This window comes from Macaca nemestrina, chromosome 9 (genome assembly GCF_043159975.1).
Source record: "Macaca nemestrina isolate mMacNem1 chromosome 9, mMacNem.hap1, whole genome shotgun sequence".
NCBI classification, from domain to species: Eukaryota; Metazoa; Chordata; class Mammalia; order Primates; family Cercopithecidae; genus Macaca; species Macaca nemestrina.
In genome coordinates this window covers 66,925,437-66,939,957 of record NC_092133.1, presented here as the reverse complement: position 1 = coordinate 66,939,957, position 14,521 = coordinate 66,925,437, and the positions used below count along the sequence as shown (strand labels likewise).

The following is a 14,521-nucleotide window of genomic DNA, read 5'->3' as shown; positions in this document are numbered from 1 at the left end:
CTCTCATCATTGGATAATTCTGCATGGCTTTCCCCAAGAAATACTAAGAAATGCCTTCATCCCTCTTACTGGCTCCTCTAATGCCAGAGGACAGCTGAGCTGAGGTGCTGCATTCTGAGAGCCAGTGGTGCCCTCTGCCCCTGACCCCTGCCATCAGTCATGAGTAATGTCACTTCCATACCACTAACTCAGATACTCCTCAGCTGGACTCTTCTGCTGCAGGACTCCTAACAACACACCCACAGAACAAGATAATTTCTGCCGTGAGCACCTGCTGTGCCTAAGGCTCAGCGATAGGAACTTCACAGCCATAAACTCTGATCCTTCCACTTACCCTACAAAATAAGCATTTTCTTTCTTTCTCTTTCTCTTTTTCTTTCCTTTCTTTTTTTCTTTCTTTTTCTTTCTTTTCTTTCTTTCTCTCTCTCTTTCTTCTTTCTTTCTTTTTTTTGAGATGGAGTCTCACTCTGTCGCCCAGGCTGGAGTGCAGTGGCATGATCTTCACTCACTGCAACGTCTGCCTCCCAGGTTCAAGTGATTCTCCTGCCTCAACCTCCTGAGTAGCAGGGATTACAGGCGCCCACCACCATGCCCAGCTAATTTTTGTAGTTTTAGTAGAGATAGGGTTTCACCATGTTGTCCAGGCTGGCCTTGAACTCTTGACCTTAGGTGATTCACGGACCTCGGCCTCCCAAAGTGCTGGGATTACAGGCATGAGCCACCACATCTGGCCCAAAATAAGCATTTTAATACCACTTACAGTTGAGGACATTGTGTCTCAGAGAGGCAGTGTGATTTACCCAAGCTCTTTTGAACTACTTCACTGTGGGGATGGATGCTGAAACCACGCTTGCTGGCTGAGCAGGAAGGGGTGTGTGTAGCACATAGTATTAGGTGGCCAGAGAAGCAGGCGGGGATGCCACACAGCCTGGGACAGCACAGAGAGGAGAAAGGCCCAAACATCCACGGGGCTGCATGGGTCACAATGATACCTTTTAAAACCAGAGCCCAGGGAGTAGGAGTGAGAACAGGGAGGGAGATAAAGATACTGGCTGAATTTTCACAACTAGTGGATGGTTACACTGTACTTGGGTGAATAAAGGATGAACAGCTTTTTGTAAGAGAAAACCAGTTACAATACATGTGTGCCAATTCTGCAGATACAGTTTGAGGTTTCTTTACTGAACACCACAGGAAAGGACCAGGCAGGCGATGGCCAGTGGGCAGCTTCATTCTTCCTGTTCATCCAAAACCAGTTCTTGTGACAAGTAGAGAAACCAAAGGCCTTTTGTGGATGGGCCCTTCTCAGGGTCTGGCCAGCTCTGAAGACTGGCTAAAGGATGGGAGGGAAGGTGCAGAGATTGTGAAGAGCTCAGACCTTCAGTGCTATATGGTTTCGGGGTGTGGTGGTCCCACCCAACACCAAAGGCCCTCGGCTCCCCCTCGGTCCACAGCATTGCTGGTTCCTTGTTCTAGAAACTCCGGAAGAAGCCGGGCGCGGTGGCTCAAGCCTGTAATCCCAGCACTTTGGGAGGCTGAGACGGGCGGATCACAAGGTCAGGAGATCGAGACCATCCTGGCTAACACGGTGAAACCCCGTCTCTACTAAAAAATACAAAAAACTAGCCGGGCGAGGTGGCGGGCGCCTGTGGTCCCAGCTACTCCGGAGGCTGAGGCAGGAGAATGGCGTAAACCCGGGAGGCGGAGCTTGCAGTGAGCTGAGATCCGGCCACTGCACTCCAGCCTGAGCGACAGAGCCAGACTCAGTCTCAAAAAAAAAAAAAAAAAAAAGAAACTCCGGAAGAGAGGGAAGTGGGGTCCTGGCTGGTTCTGGCCTATCACACTGCCACTGTTCAAACCCTGCCCTCCCTAGCTCTCACACCTGGCGAAAATGATTTGTTCATTCTCTCTTGTCCCTGCAATGCCACCAGCTCCTGGAAGGCAGGCTGTCCCTGTCCACAGCTCCATGGTGCCTGGCATGGTGCCTACTTTGTGTAGATGCCCAATTTTGCAGTGATCTGCTGCATCACTGCCCACAGCCCATATGCACAGACCTCCCCCTTGCACAAGTCCCCTTATACACAGAACACTAAGGGCACTCAACACCACGCTCAGGGGTGTGTGTCCCGGGTGGACCCAGCTGATGCCCGCCTAGTCTGGGCAAACTGGTGTGACAGGACTCCCAGAAGATTGAGGGGCTTCCAGGAAAGAACATGTCTTAAGGGAGTGGGAGCCAGGCATATCAAGGCTGCTAGCTGGGGTACCGGGTCTCCACCAGGGCAGCAGGGAAGACAGGGTGGAGGCTCAACCAGGGACCTGCGCAAATCCTTGGTTGAAAGTAGGCACAGACCCAAGGTCTCGTCCCACCTGACACCGCCCAGCATGGGCACCTGAAATGGGGGTGGGGGTGGGGTCAGGGTTGTCTGAAACCCTGGAAGCAGTGAGGATGCCACATGACAGTGACCACATGTGTAGGTCAATGGGGGACTCCTGAGCACTCACAGGGCTTGGAGAGAGAGACTGGGCAAAGTCAGCTAAAACTGATTGTATACTCACAAGCACTGTCAGGCACTGTCCTAAAGGTTAGATGTGTATTAATTCATTTTTTATTATATAATTCAGCAATATGTACTGGTATTTAAGAAAGAGACATAACAAAGGATGTAACAAAACATCACTAGTGGCCGGGCACAGTGGCTGATGCCTGTAATCCCAGCACTTTGGGAGGCCAAGGCAGGTGGATCACCTGAGTTCAGGAGTTTGAGACCAGTCTGGCCAACATGGCGAAACCTTGTCTCTATTAAAAATGCAAAAATTAGCTGGGCGTGGTGGTGCATGCCTAAAATCCCAGCTACTTGGGAGGCTGAGGCAGGAGAATCGCTTGAACCCAGGAGGCGAAGGTTGCAGTGAGCCGAGATCGCGCCACTGGACTCCAGCCTGGGCAACAGAAAAAGACTTTGTCTTTAAAAAAAAGAAAAAAAGAAAAAAAAGAAAAAAATTGCTAGTTTAGATTAACACAGAGGAAATATCAGACTAAATGGTACTTTCTTAAAATGAGCTGATAAGTAAAAGTTGTGTATGTTTATGGTGTATAAAAGGATGTCTTGTGGTATATATACATTATGAAATGGCTAAGTCAGGATATTTAACATGCGCCTTACCTCACACTTATCATTTGGTGACACATAGCTACCAAGTTACGAGAACACTTAAAATCTACTCTCAGCAAATTTCAAATACACAACACTGTTATCAACTGTAGGAAACATGATATACAATAGATCCCTTGATCTTACTCTTAACTGAAATGTTGTGATCTTTGACCAACATCTCCCCAACCTCACCCCATTCCACCCCAGCGTCTGGTAACCACCATTTTACTCTGAGTTGGATTTTTTTAGACTCCACATATGGGATCATGTGATATTTGTCTTTTTGTGCCTGGCTTATTTCACTTAGGATAGTGTTCCCCAGGTTCACTCGTGTTGTCACAAATGACAGGATTTCTTTCTTTTTTTGAGACTGAGTTTTGCTCCATGGCCCAGGCTGGAGTGCAATGGCGCGATCTCAGCTCACTGCAACCTCCATCTCCCGGGTTCAAGCGATTCTCCTGCCTCAGCCTCCTGAGTAGCTGGGATTACAGGCGCTCGCCACATCTGGCTAATTTTTGTATTTTAAGTGGAGACGGGGTTTCACCATATTGAGCAGGTTGCTCTCGAACTCCTGACCTCAAGTGATCCACTCACCTCGGCCTCCAGAAGTGCTGGGATTATTAAAGGCGCGAGCCATTGCGCCTGGCCAGGATTTCCTTTTTAAAGGCAGAATAGTGTCCCATTGTATACAGACCACATTTTTTTAATCCATTCATCCACTGATGGATACACTGGTCGAATGTCTCGCTACTGTGAATAGCGCTGCAGTGAACATGGGGTGCAGACACCTCTCTGACACAGATTCCATTTCCTTTGCATGTGTACCCAGGAGTGGGATGGCTGGATCATACATAGTCCTATTTTTGGTTTTCTGAGGAACCCCCCCAGTATCTTCCAGAACGTGTGTACTAACCGACAATGTCACCAACAGGGTGCGAGGGTTACCTGTCTCCACATCCTCGCCAACACTTCTCTTCCATCTTTTCCTACAGCCATCCTAACAGGTGTGAGGTGGTTTCCAGTGGCCTTTCCCTGGTGATTAGTGATACTGAACATTTCTTTCACATGCCTGTGGGTCATTTATGTGTGTTCTTTTGAGTTACTTTTTTACTATTGTATTGTTTGGGTTTCCTTTGGATTTGGGATATTAACCCCTTATCAGATGGATGGTTTGCAAATGCCGTCTCCCATTCGGCAGGCTCCCTAACTCTGCTGATTGCTCCTTTGCTGGGCTGGGTTCACTCATTTAACAAGAGGGCTGAGACGATGCTGACCAGCAGGAGCCACTGAAATGTGGGTCAGTGCCACTCATGTCATTGCTAAGCGCCCTCCCACAGGCTAGAGCAGGCCCAGGGCAACTTCGGGACACACACAGGCACACCCACTCACTCCTGTGTGTCTCCACCCAGCCCCTCCCCACATCCCAGGGAGAGAACTGCAGAGCCACCCCACTCCCACCCTCCCCCACTCCGGTATACACAGCTCTACACTGGTGTCTGGAAGCCACACAGAGCATTCTAGGACCCAGAGAAGACAACTTCCATACCCTGCTGGGCTGGGGACGAATCCCCGGGGCCTTCTCTCCTAGTCTGAGGAGAGCACCAACTCTAGGGGTGGTGGGGGCTCTCGGTTCCGTTCTGCCCCCCCAGCTGACCTCAGAACTACAACCTTGTTCCCCTAACCCTGCAAGCGCCAGGGGAGAGGCCTGGAGTCAGTGCTCTCTCTACCCCACCCTCCCCACTGCCTCTTTAAATGCCAGCATTCAACCAGGGGTGAGGTGTGTTCAATCAACCAGGCGCCCGAAGGGGTCCAATGGGGTCCACACGGGCTAGGGGAGAAAGTGGAGGCTGAGATCCACGTTTCTTCACAGGCCCCCAATTCCACTTTGCTCTATACCGTTTCCCTAGATGCAGTAGTCCTTCATACATTAGCGAGAATTCACCGGTTCCTTTGCTTTCTTCAAGGAGGAGCTCAGTCTGACATCCAGTTTAAGAGGGTGAGGCATAACTGGGAACGCGTGTCTGCAAAAACCCGACCGCTCTAGAGCTGGAAGTGCCAAGAGCAGGTGCTCTTGACCCACTCTGCCCGCCCACCCTTACTCTGAAGGGGCAGGGACCCCAGCCTGTTGTAACAGTTCCAGAACGTCTGACACTAGAGACGCATTAGCAGCCAAGTGCACTCACATTTAGCTGTTTTTAAAGCTTAAAAGCTCTGTACAAAAAAAAAAAAAAAATCACAAATGAATCCTCACAACACCCCTGTGAGGTAGGTAGGCAAGTATTATTCTCCCATTTTACAGATATGGGGAAACTGAGGCAGAGAGGTGATGTGATCAGCCAGTGGTCCCAGTTCAGCTGAAAGTCAGAGCCAACCGTGAGAATACAAATGATCCCTCCCCATTCAGTCCCATCTCTGACTCCGCATCTAGACCTTGTCTGCAAAGAAATTAAAACTTTCAATTCATGCAAAAATAAAAACAATAAACCTGAAAAGGTAGTGAACAGACAGACATACAGTAGTTCTGCAAAAGAATTCAGCCAAGGGGGTCAAATATTTTCCAATACTGGGTAAATGGGAACAACTTCGGCCTCCTCCTCTTTTCAAACATCATGACCAATGGCACATCCTTTTTTTTTTTTTTTTTCCTTTTTTTCCTGCAGAAGTACACGATCCTAACCAAAGACAGGCTTTCCTGGTCCCAGTGAGCCAAGCAAGGTGGACAGCCTCCTCACTGTTCAGCTCCTGGGTTTCAGCAAGCACCAGTCCCCAGCTGGAAGAGCTGCAAGACTCAACTCAAACATGGCACTTCTCTACCACCTGCTCCCAGCAGCCCTCCCGCTGTGTGGACAGAGTGGATCCCAGCAGCCTCTAACTCAGCAGGGTCTGGCCTTTTCTGCTTCCACCAGGAGGCAGGCTCAAAGATGCTCAGCAAGGACAGCCTGGAACCCAGGTGATCCCCTCCCACCACCCTCAGTGCACCCCTGCACACCTCACTGTCCGTGAGGACCACCCCAGCAACCGCCCTTGGCCAGCACTCCTTGGGGCTCCTGCTGCAGCAGGTGGGGGCACCAGGCCATCCTGGGCTGCTGGGACAGGGAGAGGTGCCGGGGGACCTGCAGCTCCAGGCCGTGGCTTCCTCTGTGCCTCCTGCCCAGGTTCCCAGGCAAGTGGAGCAGGCCTCTTCCACTGTGCTGGGTCCGCATCCTGGAAGCTCTTTCCTCCCCGAGAGGGGCTCCCCAAGGTCTCCAGCTCCTTGAGAAACCTCCACCATCCTGCCAGCCCCACCAGGCCAGGTAGGTGTTCTTCCCGCAGTCTCCCAGGTTGGAGATGCGAGCATGAGAGTCCAGAAAACTGGGTGAAGCTGCCTTTCACATAATAGGTCTATCCAGAACACTGTCCCCTCCACCCACCTCAGGCTTCGAGACGCCCGAGGGCAGTGCTTGGGCAGCAAGAAGGGGAGCGGCAATGGCAGAGCAGCAGGAGTAAGGAAGTGGGGAGCTCCCAGTGGCCGGGTCTGCTCTGTGCCAGGGGCTGCCAGGCCAATCTGAGAGCAGGGAGAAGAGGACAAAGACATCCACAGTGTCTGGCAACTGGGGGAGTGAGCTCCTTGGAGGCCAAACGCCAGCCTGTTTGCAGATGCACACAGCAGAGTGTGCACCTTGTGAGCACTCCAGTGAGTGCTGCTCCCTGGAGGTCAGCCACACACCTTGGTGGTTTGCAAGAGATGGCTGTGCTGTCTCCCTGTCCTATAAAAAGTTCTTTCTAAAAAGGCTCCCAACTCCGCCCAGTCTCTCTAGGAAGCAGGGGAATCATTTCCTCAAGACCAGCACCCCTCAGGGCCACTCCCAGCCAAGAGCACCTCAGACACCCCAGGCCCACGTGGGGCCCTATGGGTGGGGGACAGGGAGTAGGTCCCCCTACAGCAAGTCCTCAGGGGCGGAGGGCTCGAGGCTGCAGCTCTGCGCCTGCCACCGGTAGCGCAGCCTGGAGAAGGGCTGGTCCTCCCCGCTCTCCAGCTCGGGGAATCCCAGCTCGTTGAGGATCTCGTAGATGCCAGCCTTCGATGCCACCTGGGAGGAGAGCAGAGGCAGGGGCAGTGTTTCAGGGGAGGGAGGATGCCACTCAGGCCACTGAGTTCTGAAGATGAGTCTGTGGCCCGTGAACTTGGTGACCTGAACAAGTTTGCACCTTGACTTCTGTTAACTTCTCTGGGCCTCTTTCCTCATAGGAAGGAAAAGGCTCTACCTCACAGGACTGTCTCGAGGAGGACTCTACACGTACAGAAGTACTGGGCAGACAGTGAGTGCTCCATGCAGAGAGCAGCAAGGGAGGCCGGGCACACGCTGGGCCCTGTGTGGCTCAATGCTCCCACATGGACGCCCAGGAGCGGGCCTGCAGAGGGCTGGAGGAGGAACACGGATGCCCAGGAGCGGGCCTGCAGAGGGCTGGAGGAGGAATACGGATGCAGGGGCAGGTAAGGCTATGGCCTCTGCCCCAGTTGGCCCCCCTGGACGCTCAGGCCTGTCGCCCAGCAGCCCAGACCCTGGCGCCAGACTCAAACCATCCACAACCAGTCCCCTTCTTTCTCCACCGTCCTGGGGGTGGGGAGGGTGCAGCCTCCACTTAGAACAAAGGAATGGGTCCGTCCCGCTCTGGCCCTGGGGCCACCCTCACTGCCACCCTCCACTCATCCGCAGGAGAGAGGGGCTGAGGTCCCCTGAGGATGGAACCCACACTTCGGCCTGGACTGGCAGCCCTCCTTCCTTGACCTCCCCCAGTAGGGGATTCAGCTGGGGAGGGGATCAAGCTTCCTCTCAGCCCCAGATTCCCCCAGCTTCCGCTCTCCAAGCAGAACCAAGCAGGAAGCGTCCTCATCCCCTTCCACCTCCACCCCTCCCCAGGGGCTCACAGAGGAAGCTGAGCCCAGGCCTGCTCAAGAGGGTGGCCCCGACATGGCCTTGGTGTGACCACATCAGGTCTCCTGACTCAACACACATCACATGCACCGGGGGTATTTCAAATGCTTCTCCACCTGACGACCTGAGGCCCACCGTCAAAGCCTGCCACTCTGCCTCCACTCCTTCACAGCCCTGAGTCCACCTCACACCTGCCTCAGTCCCCGTACCCTTCCTGTGCCCACTCTGGCCGGGTCACCAGCCCCTGCTCTCCACCCACCCACTTCCCAGGAGCTAATTCCAGCCTCTAGTCCAGATTAGAACTGCCAGGATCTGCTGGTGAGGTCTGGAGGGGCCAGCTTCCTGGCAGAGGAGTAATTACAGGCCGCTTTGCCAAGGAGGGAAGGAGGCCTCTCTTCTGACCTAGAGGTGCCAAGGTGGCAGCTCTGCCTCTAAAACAGCCAAGTGGAAGACGAGCCAGGAGGCCAAACAGAGAGGATCCAGGAGGCTGGACAGCGAGGGTGGTGTCTTAGGTCAGGATATGGTGGGCTCTGGAGCCAATCAGTCAGCCCTAATACCAACCTTGAACAAGTCACCCACCCTCTCTATGCTCAGTCTCCGTCTCTGTAAAATGGGAGAGCAACAATCACACCGTGCTAGACCCGCCTAGTACAGGCTCCAGCAGTGTGTCTCCCCACGTCCCCACGGCAGCCTTCGGGGCTGGCACCCACAGGATCACATCCCCTCCATGTTAGTGCTAAGGCCAGCAGCTGTGGAGGAGTTGGCTCACTGGTACAAGGCCATGGCTGGAGGGAGAAAGGGGCAGGGCCACCTCGCAGAGCACAGGTGAGGGCTGACCACAATTGTGGGCATGAAGTGCCCAGAGCCGCCATCCACGCAAGGGTGGCTATGCTGATGTGTGCTACAGGGTCCCAGTCCCAAAGGCTGCCCTGCTCTGTCCCCCACCACTCTGTCCCTCCCTCCTCCTCATTCATCTGTTCATTCATCAAACTCATCAACTGCCTGCCAGGCGCAGACAAACTGCTCGGGACCCAAAGTCAGATCAGACAAACTCTTGGCCAAACAGAAGCCTTCTGCAGAAAGGGGGATGGAAGCTCTTCCCGCCTGTCACGGGCACAGCACGGCTGTGACCCAGCTCCATCTGCAGGAGGTAGCTAAAGAGGCCCTCTCGGCCTCAGCCTCCCCTCACCTCCTGCATCCAGGTGCTGAAGGGCCTCTGCCAGGAGCCGGCCTTCTCCAGGTGGAGGTACGCATTGAAGAGAATCAGGCAGACGTAGCGTTCTAGGTACTGCAGGCTCCGCAGCTGCAGCCTCCGCATTTCCTGCGCCTCTTTAGCTGCCTTTGCCTGGAGGACAGGACAGGGTGCGGTCAGTGTGGGGGGTCAGTGTGCCCCCCAACACACAAACATACCACCCCGCTGCCCTGAGCGCCAAGGTTGATCCAACCTCAGAGCCAAGGGCACTGCCTCCACCTGACTTACAGGACGAGCAAGCCAGGGCTGTGGGTCAGGAGCCCACTTCCCACCTGAGAGGCATGGCTGGCCTCCCGGCCTCCCTCTCCTCGTCATGGAATCACAAGCACTGTCCTGCTCTGAGGGGTGAACGGGGACAGCAGGAGAGCTCATTGCAGATACCCTCCACGGTGCCTGAGGTGCGCTGAGGCCCTCCCACATGGCAGGATCCATGTCCAGGGTGGGAGGACCCTTACTGCCACTTCCTGCCAACTCCCAATCCTCCAAGGACCAGAGGAAAGGCTTCACTCCTCTCTCTGCAGCCCCTCAGGCCTCCCGCAGGGAGGGTATGAGTGCTCTGACCAGTGGCCTGGGAGGCGCCGATGGCAGGGGTCATTAAGGCTGCGTTCTTGGGGCTCTGCCGTGTGGATGCACATTAACCTCCTCCCGCCGACTGACCCGCTCCTGCACTGGGCCTACTGGGTGGGTGAGTTCATCCTCCAGCCTTGAAAGGGAGAAACCCCATCTTAGCCTCTGGGCCCAAAGGTCCCTAAGTGACTTCCAAAAGTGAAAGGGGTACACGTACAGCCCTCACCCTCTCCAAGGCTGGGGACAGGTAACAAGAAAGGCTACCTGGCCGACGAGCAGCAAGAGATGAAGCAGCTGAGGAGAGGGTTTGGGAGAGGAGGTGTGAGTGCAGGGGAGACTGTGGGGCATCGATCTTTTAAGCAAGCAAGCCTAGGCATCTTCACGGGAAATGGCACCAGGCCACGTGCTGGGGCGAGAGGGACAGCAAAGTCAATTAGAGAGGTTTCCCAGAGAGTGTGGGAGTGCCACTGGGCCGTGGAGGCCTGGTGGATTTGCACAGACAGAATGTGGACCAGATGGGGGAAACACAGAGGTGAGGCTGGTGCCTGGAGTATGGGGGCTGAGAGGGGCTGGCCTGGCTGGAGGGAGAATGAGGAGGGATAAGAGGTGGTTCTGCCATTCTGCTGGGCTGGATCTATTATGGAAGCCACCTGTGTCACCTAGAAAGTTTATCCCCAGGTCAGCGGTTCACAACCTTGCTGTCCATGAGAAACATGAGCAACTTTAAAATGCAGATGTCTGGGCCCCACCTAGAACAATCCAATGAGAATCTTAGCAAGGTGTGGCCTGGGCATCGGGGTTGTCAAAAGCCCTCTGGGTGACTCTCTATAGCCAGGGTTGCACACTATGGCTTCAGTACTGGGGAGCCATCGAAGGCTTGAGAGTATAAGTGACCCGTTAACAGAAGACGTATGGGAGATTTGTGCTCAGGAGGAAGGGAACTTAAAAGAGTCCTTTCTAGGTTCTCCACAATGTGGGGGGTCAGGGGACAGGCCACAGGCCAGGGATAAGACCCAAGACATGCACAGCCGGGCTCTCCTACAGGGCACCCTGCCCACCCTGCTCCTTCCACCCCTCACAGACATGTCACCCACCCAGCACCCTCCCCTGCATGCTATGGAAGTGGAGTTTGGAGAGTGAAGGCCATACCTCGTCTCACATCCACCCCCCAGACCCACAGCAGCTCTCCCTGCTCCAGGAAAAGGACGTGGCACAGGGGTCATCCCTCGGGCACCAGGAACATCTGTGCGAGGACACAGAAAGACCCAGCCTCTGGGAGCCGGAAAGGGCTGTTCGCCTCACAGCTGGGCTGCAGCTGGAAGCCCTTCCGCACAGGAACACGACGTCAGACTACATGCATCTCCTCCTCAGCCCTGGGGTGGGCTCTGCGGCCTCAGACGTGGCATGGCCCACAGTCCCAAGAATCAGAGCTGGAGTAGCCTGAGCAGGGCCTGTGGTCCCCAACCTCCCACTTCTACCTCCACGGCCTCTGCTGTCTTTGCCTCCAGGGTCGCAGAGTGGACGGTAACTTGCAAAGCCTGCCCACCCATCCACCCAGAAGGAGCTCTGGGGCCCTGGAGATGGGGGCAGGGGTGAAAGGTGGACAGTGGGCTGTGCCCAAGAGGGGCGAGGGGACTAGAGCCAGCACTGTGACTCCCTGGGAGACGTGAGTCCCATAAGCTGGGTTCAGGTCCTGGTTCTGCCATTTAAAGTCACAGGCCCCAGGTTTGTGGAGGTAGGATTTCTCAGCAAAGTGAGGGATAAAAGGCACCTGTGCACCACAGAAAGCTCACTAATCCACTCATCCATCCAGCAGGGAGGGGCCGCTACACCATGCCTATCACCCAGCCACAAACTGGGGATGCAAAGATGAACTACTCACAGGCCCTGCCCTCCGTGCCCGGAGGGGATGGAAATCATTTCAAAGCAGCCAGAACAGCTGCATTCCAGGATGACAGAAAGGGGAGAGCGGGGCTCAAGGAGGAGGGGACATCCAGGGTGGGTGAGGTCTACAGAGGAGGTGGAACGGTGTCTTGAGAGGGGGAGGGCATGAAAGGCAGGAAGGGGGCCCAAGAATGAGATGAGTCCCCAGAGTACCCCCTCCCAGGGTGGGCAGAGGGGGAAGAGCTCATGGCGGTAAGAGAGGGGTGAAGGTGAGAGGCCAGGCCTGGAGTGGGTATGGAGGCCAAGCCAAGGCCTGGCCCTGCAGACACAGGCCAGTGAGGGCTTCTGGGGATCTGAGGATGGGAATGGCCTGTGGCTGCTGCAGAAGGGATGGGGCCACTGGGGGCAGGATTTGTTTAGAGACTGAGGAGCGAACAACAAAAAAGATTTTACCTAAATATAAACCGCAGCCAATACAATGCGACCCTGCCTATCTGCAAGGATGGACGGTCTGCACCACAATGCAACTGGCTGCTCTCCACCCCACCCCTTAGGCTGCTTCTTTTTTTTTTTTTTTTTTTTTGAGACGGAGTCTCGCTCTGTGCCCCAGGCTGGAGTGCAGTGGCGCAATTTCGGCTCACTGAAAGTTCCGCCTCCCAGGTTCACGCCATTCTCCTGTCTCAGCCTCCTGAGTAGCTAGGACTACAGGCGCCCGCCACCGCGCCCAGCTAATTTTTTGTATTTTTAGTAGAGACGGGGTTTCACCGTGTTAGCCAGGATGGTCTCGATCTCCTGACCTTGTGATCCGCCCGCCTCGGCCTCCCAAAGTGCTGGGATTACAGGCGTGAGCCACCGCGCCCGGCCCCCCTTAGGCTGCTTCTATCCTTCCCCAAGCTCCATCCCAAAGCCTAGAGCCTACTTCAAAACATTTTCTTAGAAGGAAGGAAAGGAAATCACCCACAGTTCCACTGGGCAAGAGCCATTCTAAACTACTTTCAATTAAAGAGCTCAGAGGCAATGTGCTATGGGCATGAAACGCCCTCAGCTCTGGCTCTGTGCCATGGACATGACCACACCAGCACCATCCTCTCCCACAGCCATGGGGATGCCTGTTGCAAGAGACACGGGTAAGGATTAGGTCTGAGGAAGATTCTCTGGGGTGAGAGGTGGAGTGGCTCCTTCTGAGCTCTACTGGCAAAGGCAGAATTATCTCCGAATTCAGACCATTGTGTACAGGTGACGCCTGACCCCCGCCCCCAGAAGGTTTCGAGGGCACGTCTTGCTGGATCACAGGTCTGTGATTTGAGACACACGCCCATCTTCCTGTCAAGGCCCTGGTTTCCTTAACACCGTCCCATGTTAGCACCACTGCCTGGGGAGGAGGATGGGTCAGCCACCTCCTGTCGATAAAAATAGTGGAGTTGTTTATAAACGGCCTGGCAGGCCAGGCTGTCATTAGCTGTGGTGGAGCCGGACGAGGCTTCCTCACCCATTGGACTGAGCCCTAAAATAGAAGAGGGCCAGGAAAGGTGGCTGGGCCACTGGGTACTTCGGGCCTCTCAAACCTCCAGCCCACCTGGCATCGAGGTAGCCCAGCATTGCCAGCGGGGGCTCTCATGAAGCTCTGCTATTTGCCGAGCCACCAGGGAAAGGCCCACTGAGGCAGGGCTGGGGAGCCTCCCCAGGCTACCACACAAGCAGAGCACGAGCGTTGGGGTCTACTGAGTGCCACCTGCGGGTCAAGCATGTCACATCCTGATCTGAGGATTAGACCTTAACACATTCTCCTAGCAACCCTGTGAAGGAGGCGAGACCATCCTATTTTGCAGATGAGGCTCAGCAAGGTTGTTTTTTGTTTGTTTGTTTTAGCACATGCTTAATTAACCCTTCAAACAGTAGGCATCCTGCCCAAACTCAGAGTTCTGAGCTGGGAGATGAACCCCAAGACCCAGCTCTTCCTACCACCCTCCCCTGCTTGGCCACAGTCAAGCCCACCACTCCCTGCTCACTCTTGTCTCTGTACCTTCACCCACACTGTTCCTCCTGCCTGGCTGGGTTTCCTCCAGGCCTATGATAAGCCCCCCACTCTCCCAAAGTGAAGCCGCCTGCTCCAAGCCTTTTAGCCCAACAGCCCTGCCCTTCTCAGTCTCCTCTGCCCTCAGGCCGAACCTTTCAATTAAAAGTTGCACTAAATTCCACCTTGACAGATTCTAATTGCTTCATCAAGGCAGGGGCTGTCTCAAAACAACCATAAACCCGGGGCGGGCACCAGCCCATAACCAGGTTTACCCCACCCCCTTCTCCCCACCGCACTGGGGGTCTGCACAGAACCTGGTATGCAGCAGGCGCTCACTGAGCACTCCTCCCCAGGCCCCTCTTGTGCTGGCTCATGGCTTCTAGTATCATCTTGAATCCAGATCCTAGACAGACTCTGAGGATTGCAGACTGGGACATGTCAGCGGCTCAAGTGCCCCACATGGATAAGGGTCAGGCAGCCCAAACCCACAAAGCATGTCCCAGTGAACCTCCTGAGTGCACCCCAAATCTGCTGCGCCCATAAGCCTGCCCATCTCCGTGGCAACTCCATCCTCCCAGGTACACAGGCCAGAACCCGGGACTCCTCCTTCACTTCGCCCTTCTCAACCCCACGGCCAATCAGTAAACCCCACTGGCTCCACTTCAAAACACCTCCAGAGGCTGACCACCTCTCACCACCCTGGTCCCAGATACCCTCTGCTCAGCAACAGCCC

The 14,521-nt window shown here is 54.9% G+C and overlaps 2 protein-coding genes across 8 annotated transcripts in view; both read right to left on the bottom strand.

The window, feature by feature from the left end:
* Positions 1-5,314: 5,314 nt before the first annotated feature.
* Positions 5,315-6,726, bottom strand: LOC105466071 (uncharacterized). Its single transcript, XM_011714959.3, has one exon. It carries the CDS (start codon positions 6,724-6,726, stop codon positions 5,941-5,943), a length of 786 nt encoding a protein of 261 aa, XP_011713261.3. The 3' UTR covers positions 5,315-5,940.
* The window catches only part of LOC105466070 (phosphatase domain containing paladin 1), a 110,197-nt gene continuing 101,089 nt past the window's right edge, over positions 5,414-14,521 (bottom strand). For 6 of the 7 annotated variants that reach the window (XM_011714954.3, XM_071069704.1, XM_011714955.3 and 3 more), the window contains 2 exons: positions 9,258-9,413; positions 7,070-7,222 (listed from right to left, as the gene is read on the bottom strand). In XM_011714954.3, coding sequence (XP_011713256.2) covers positions 7,070-7,222; positions 9,258-9,413 — 309 coding nt within the window. Of the gene's footprint in view, positions 7,223-9,257; positions 9,414-14,521 lie in introns of all 7 variants that reach the window. The other variant, XM_011714952.2, reaches the window with a different exon arrangement.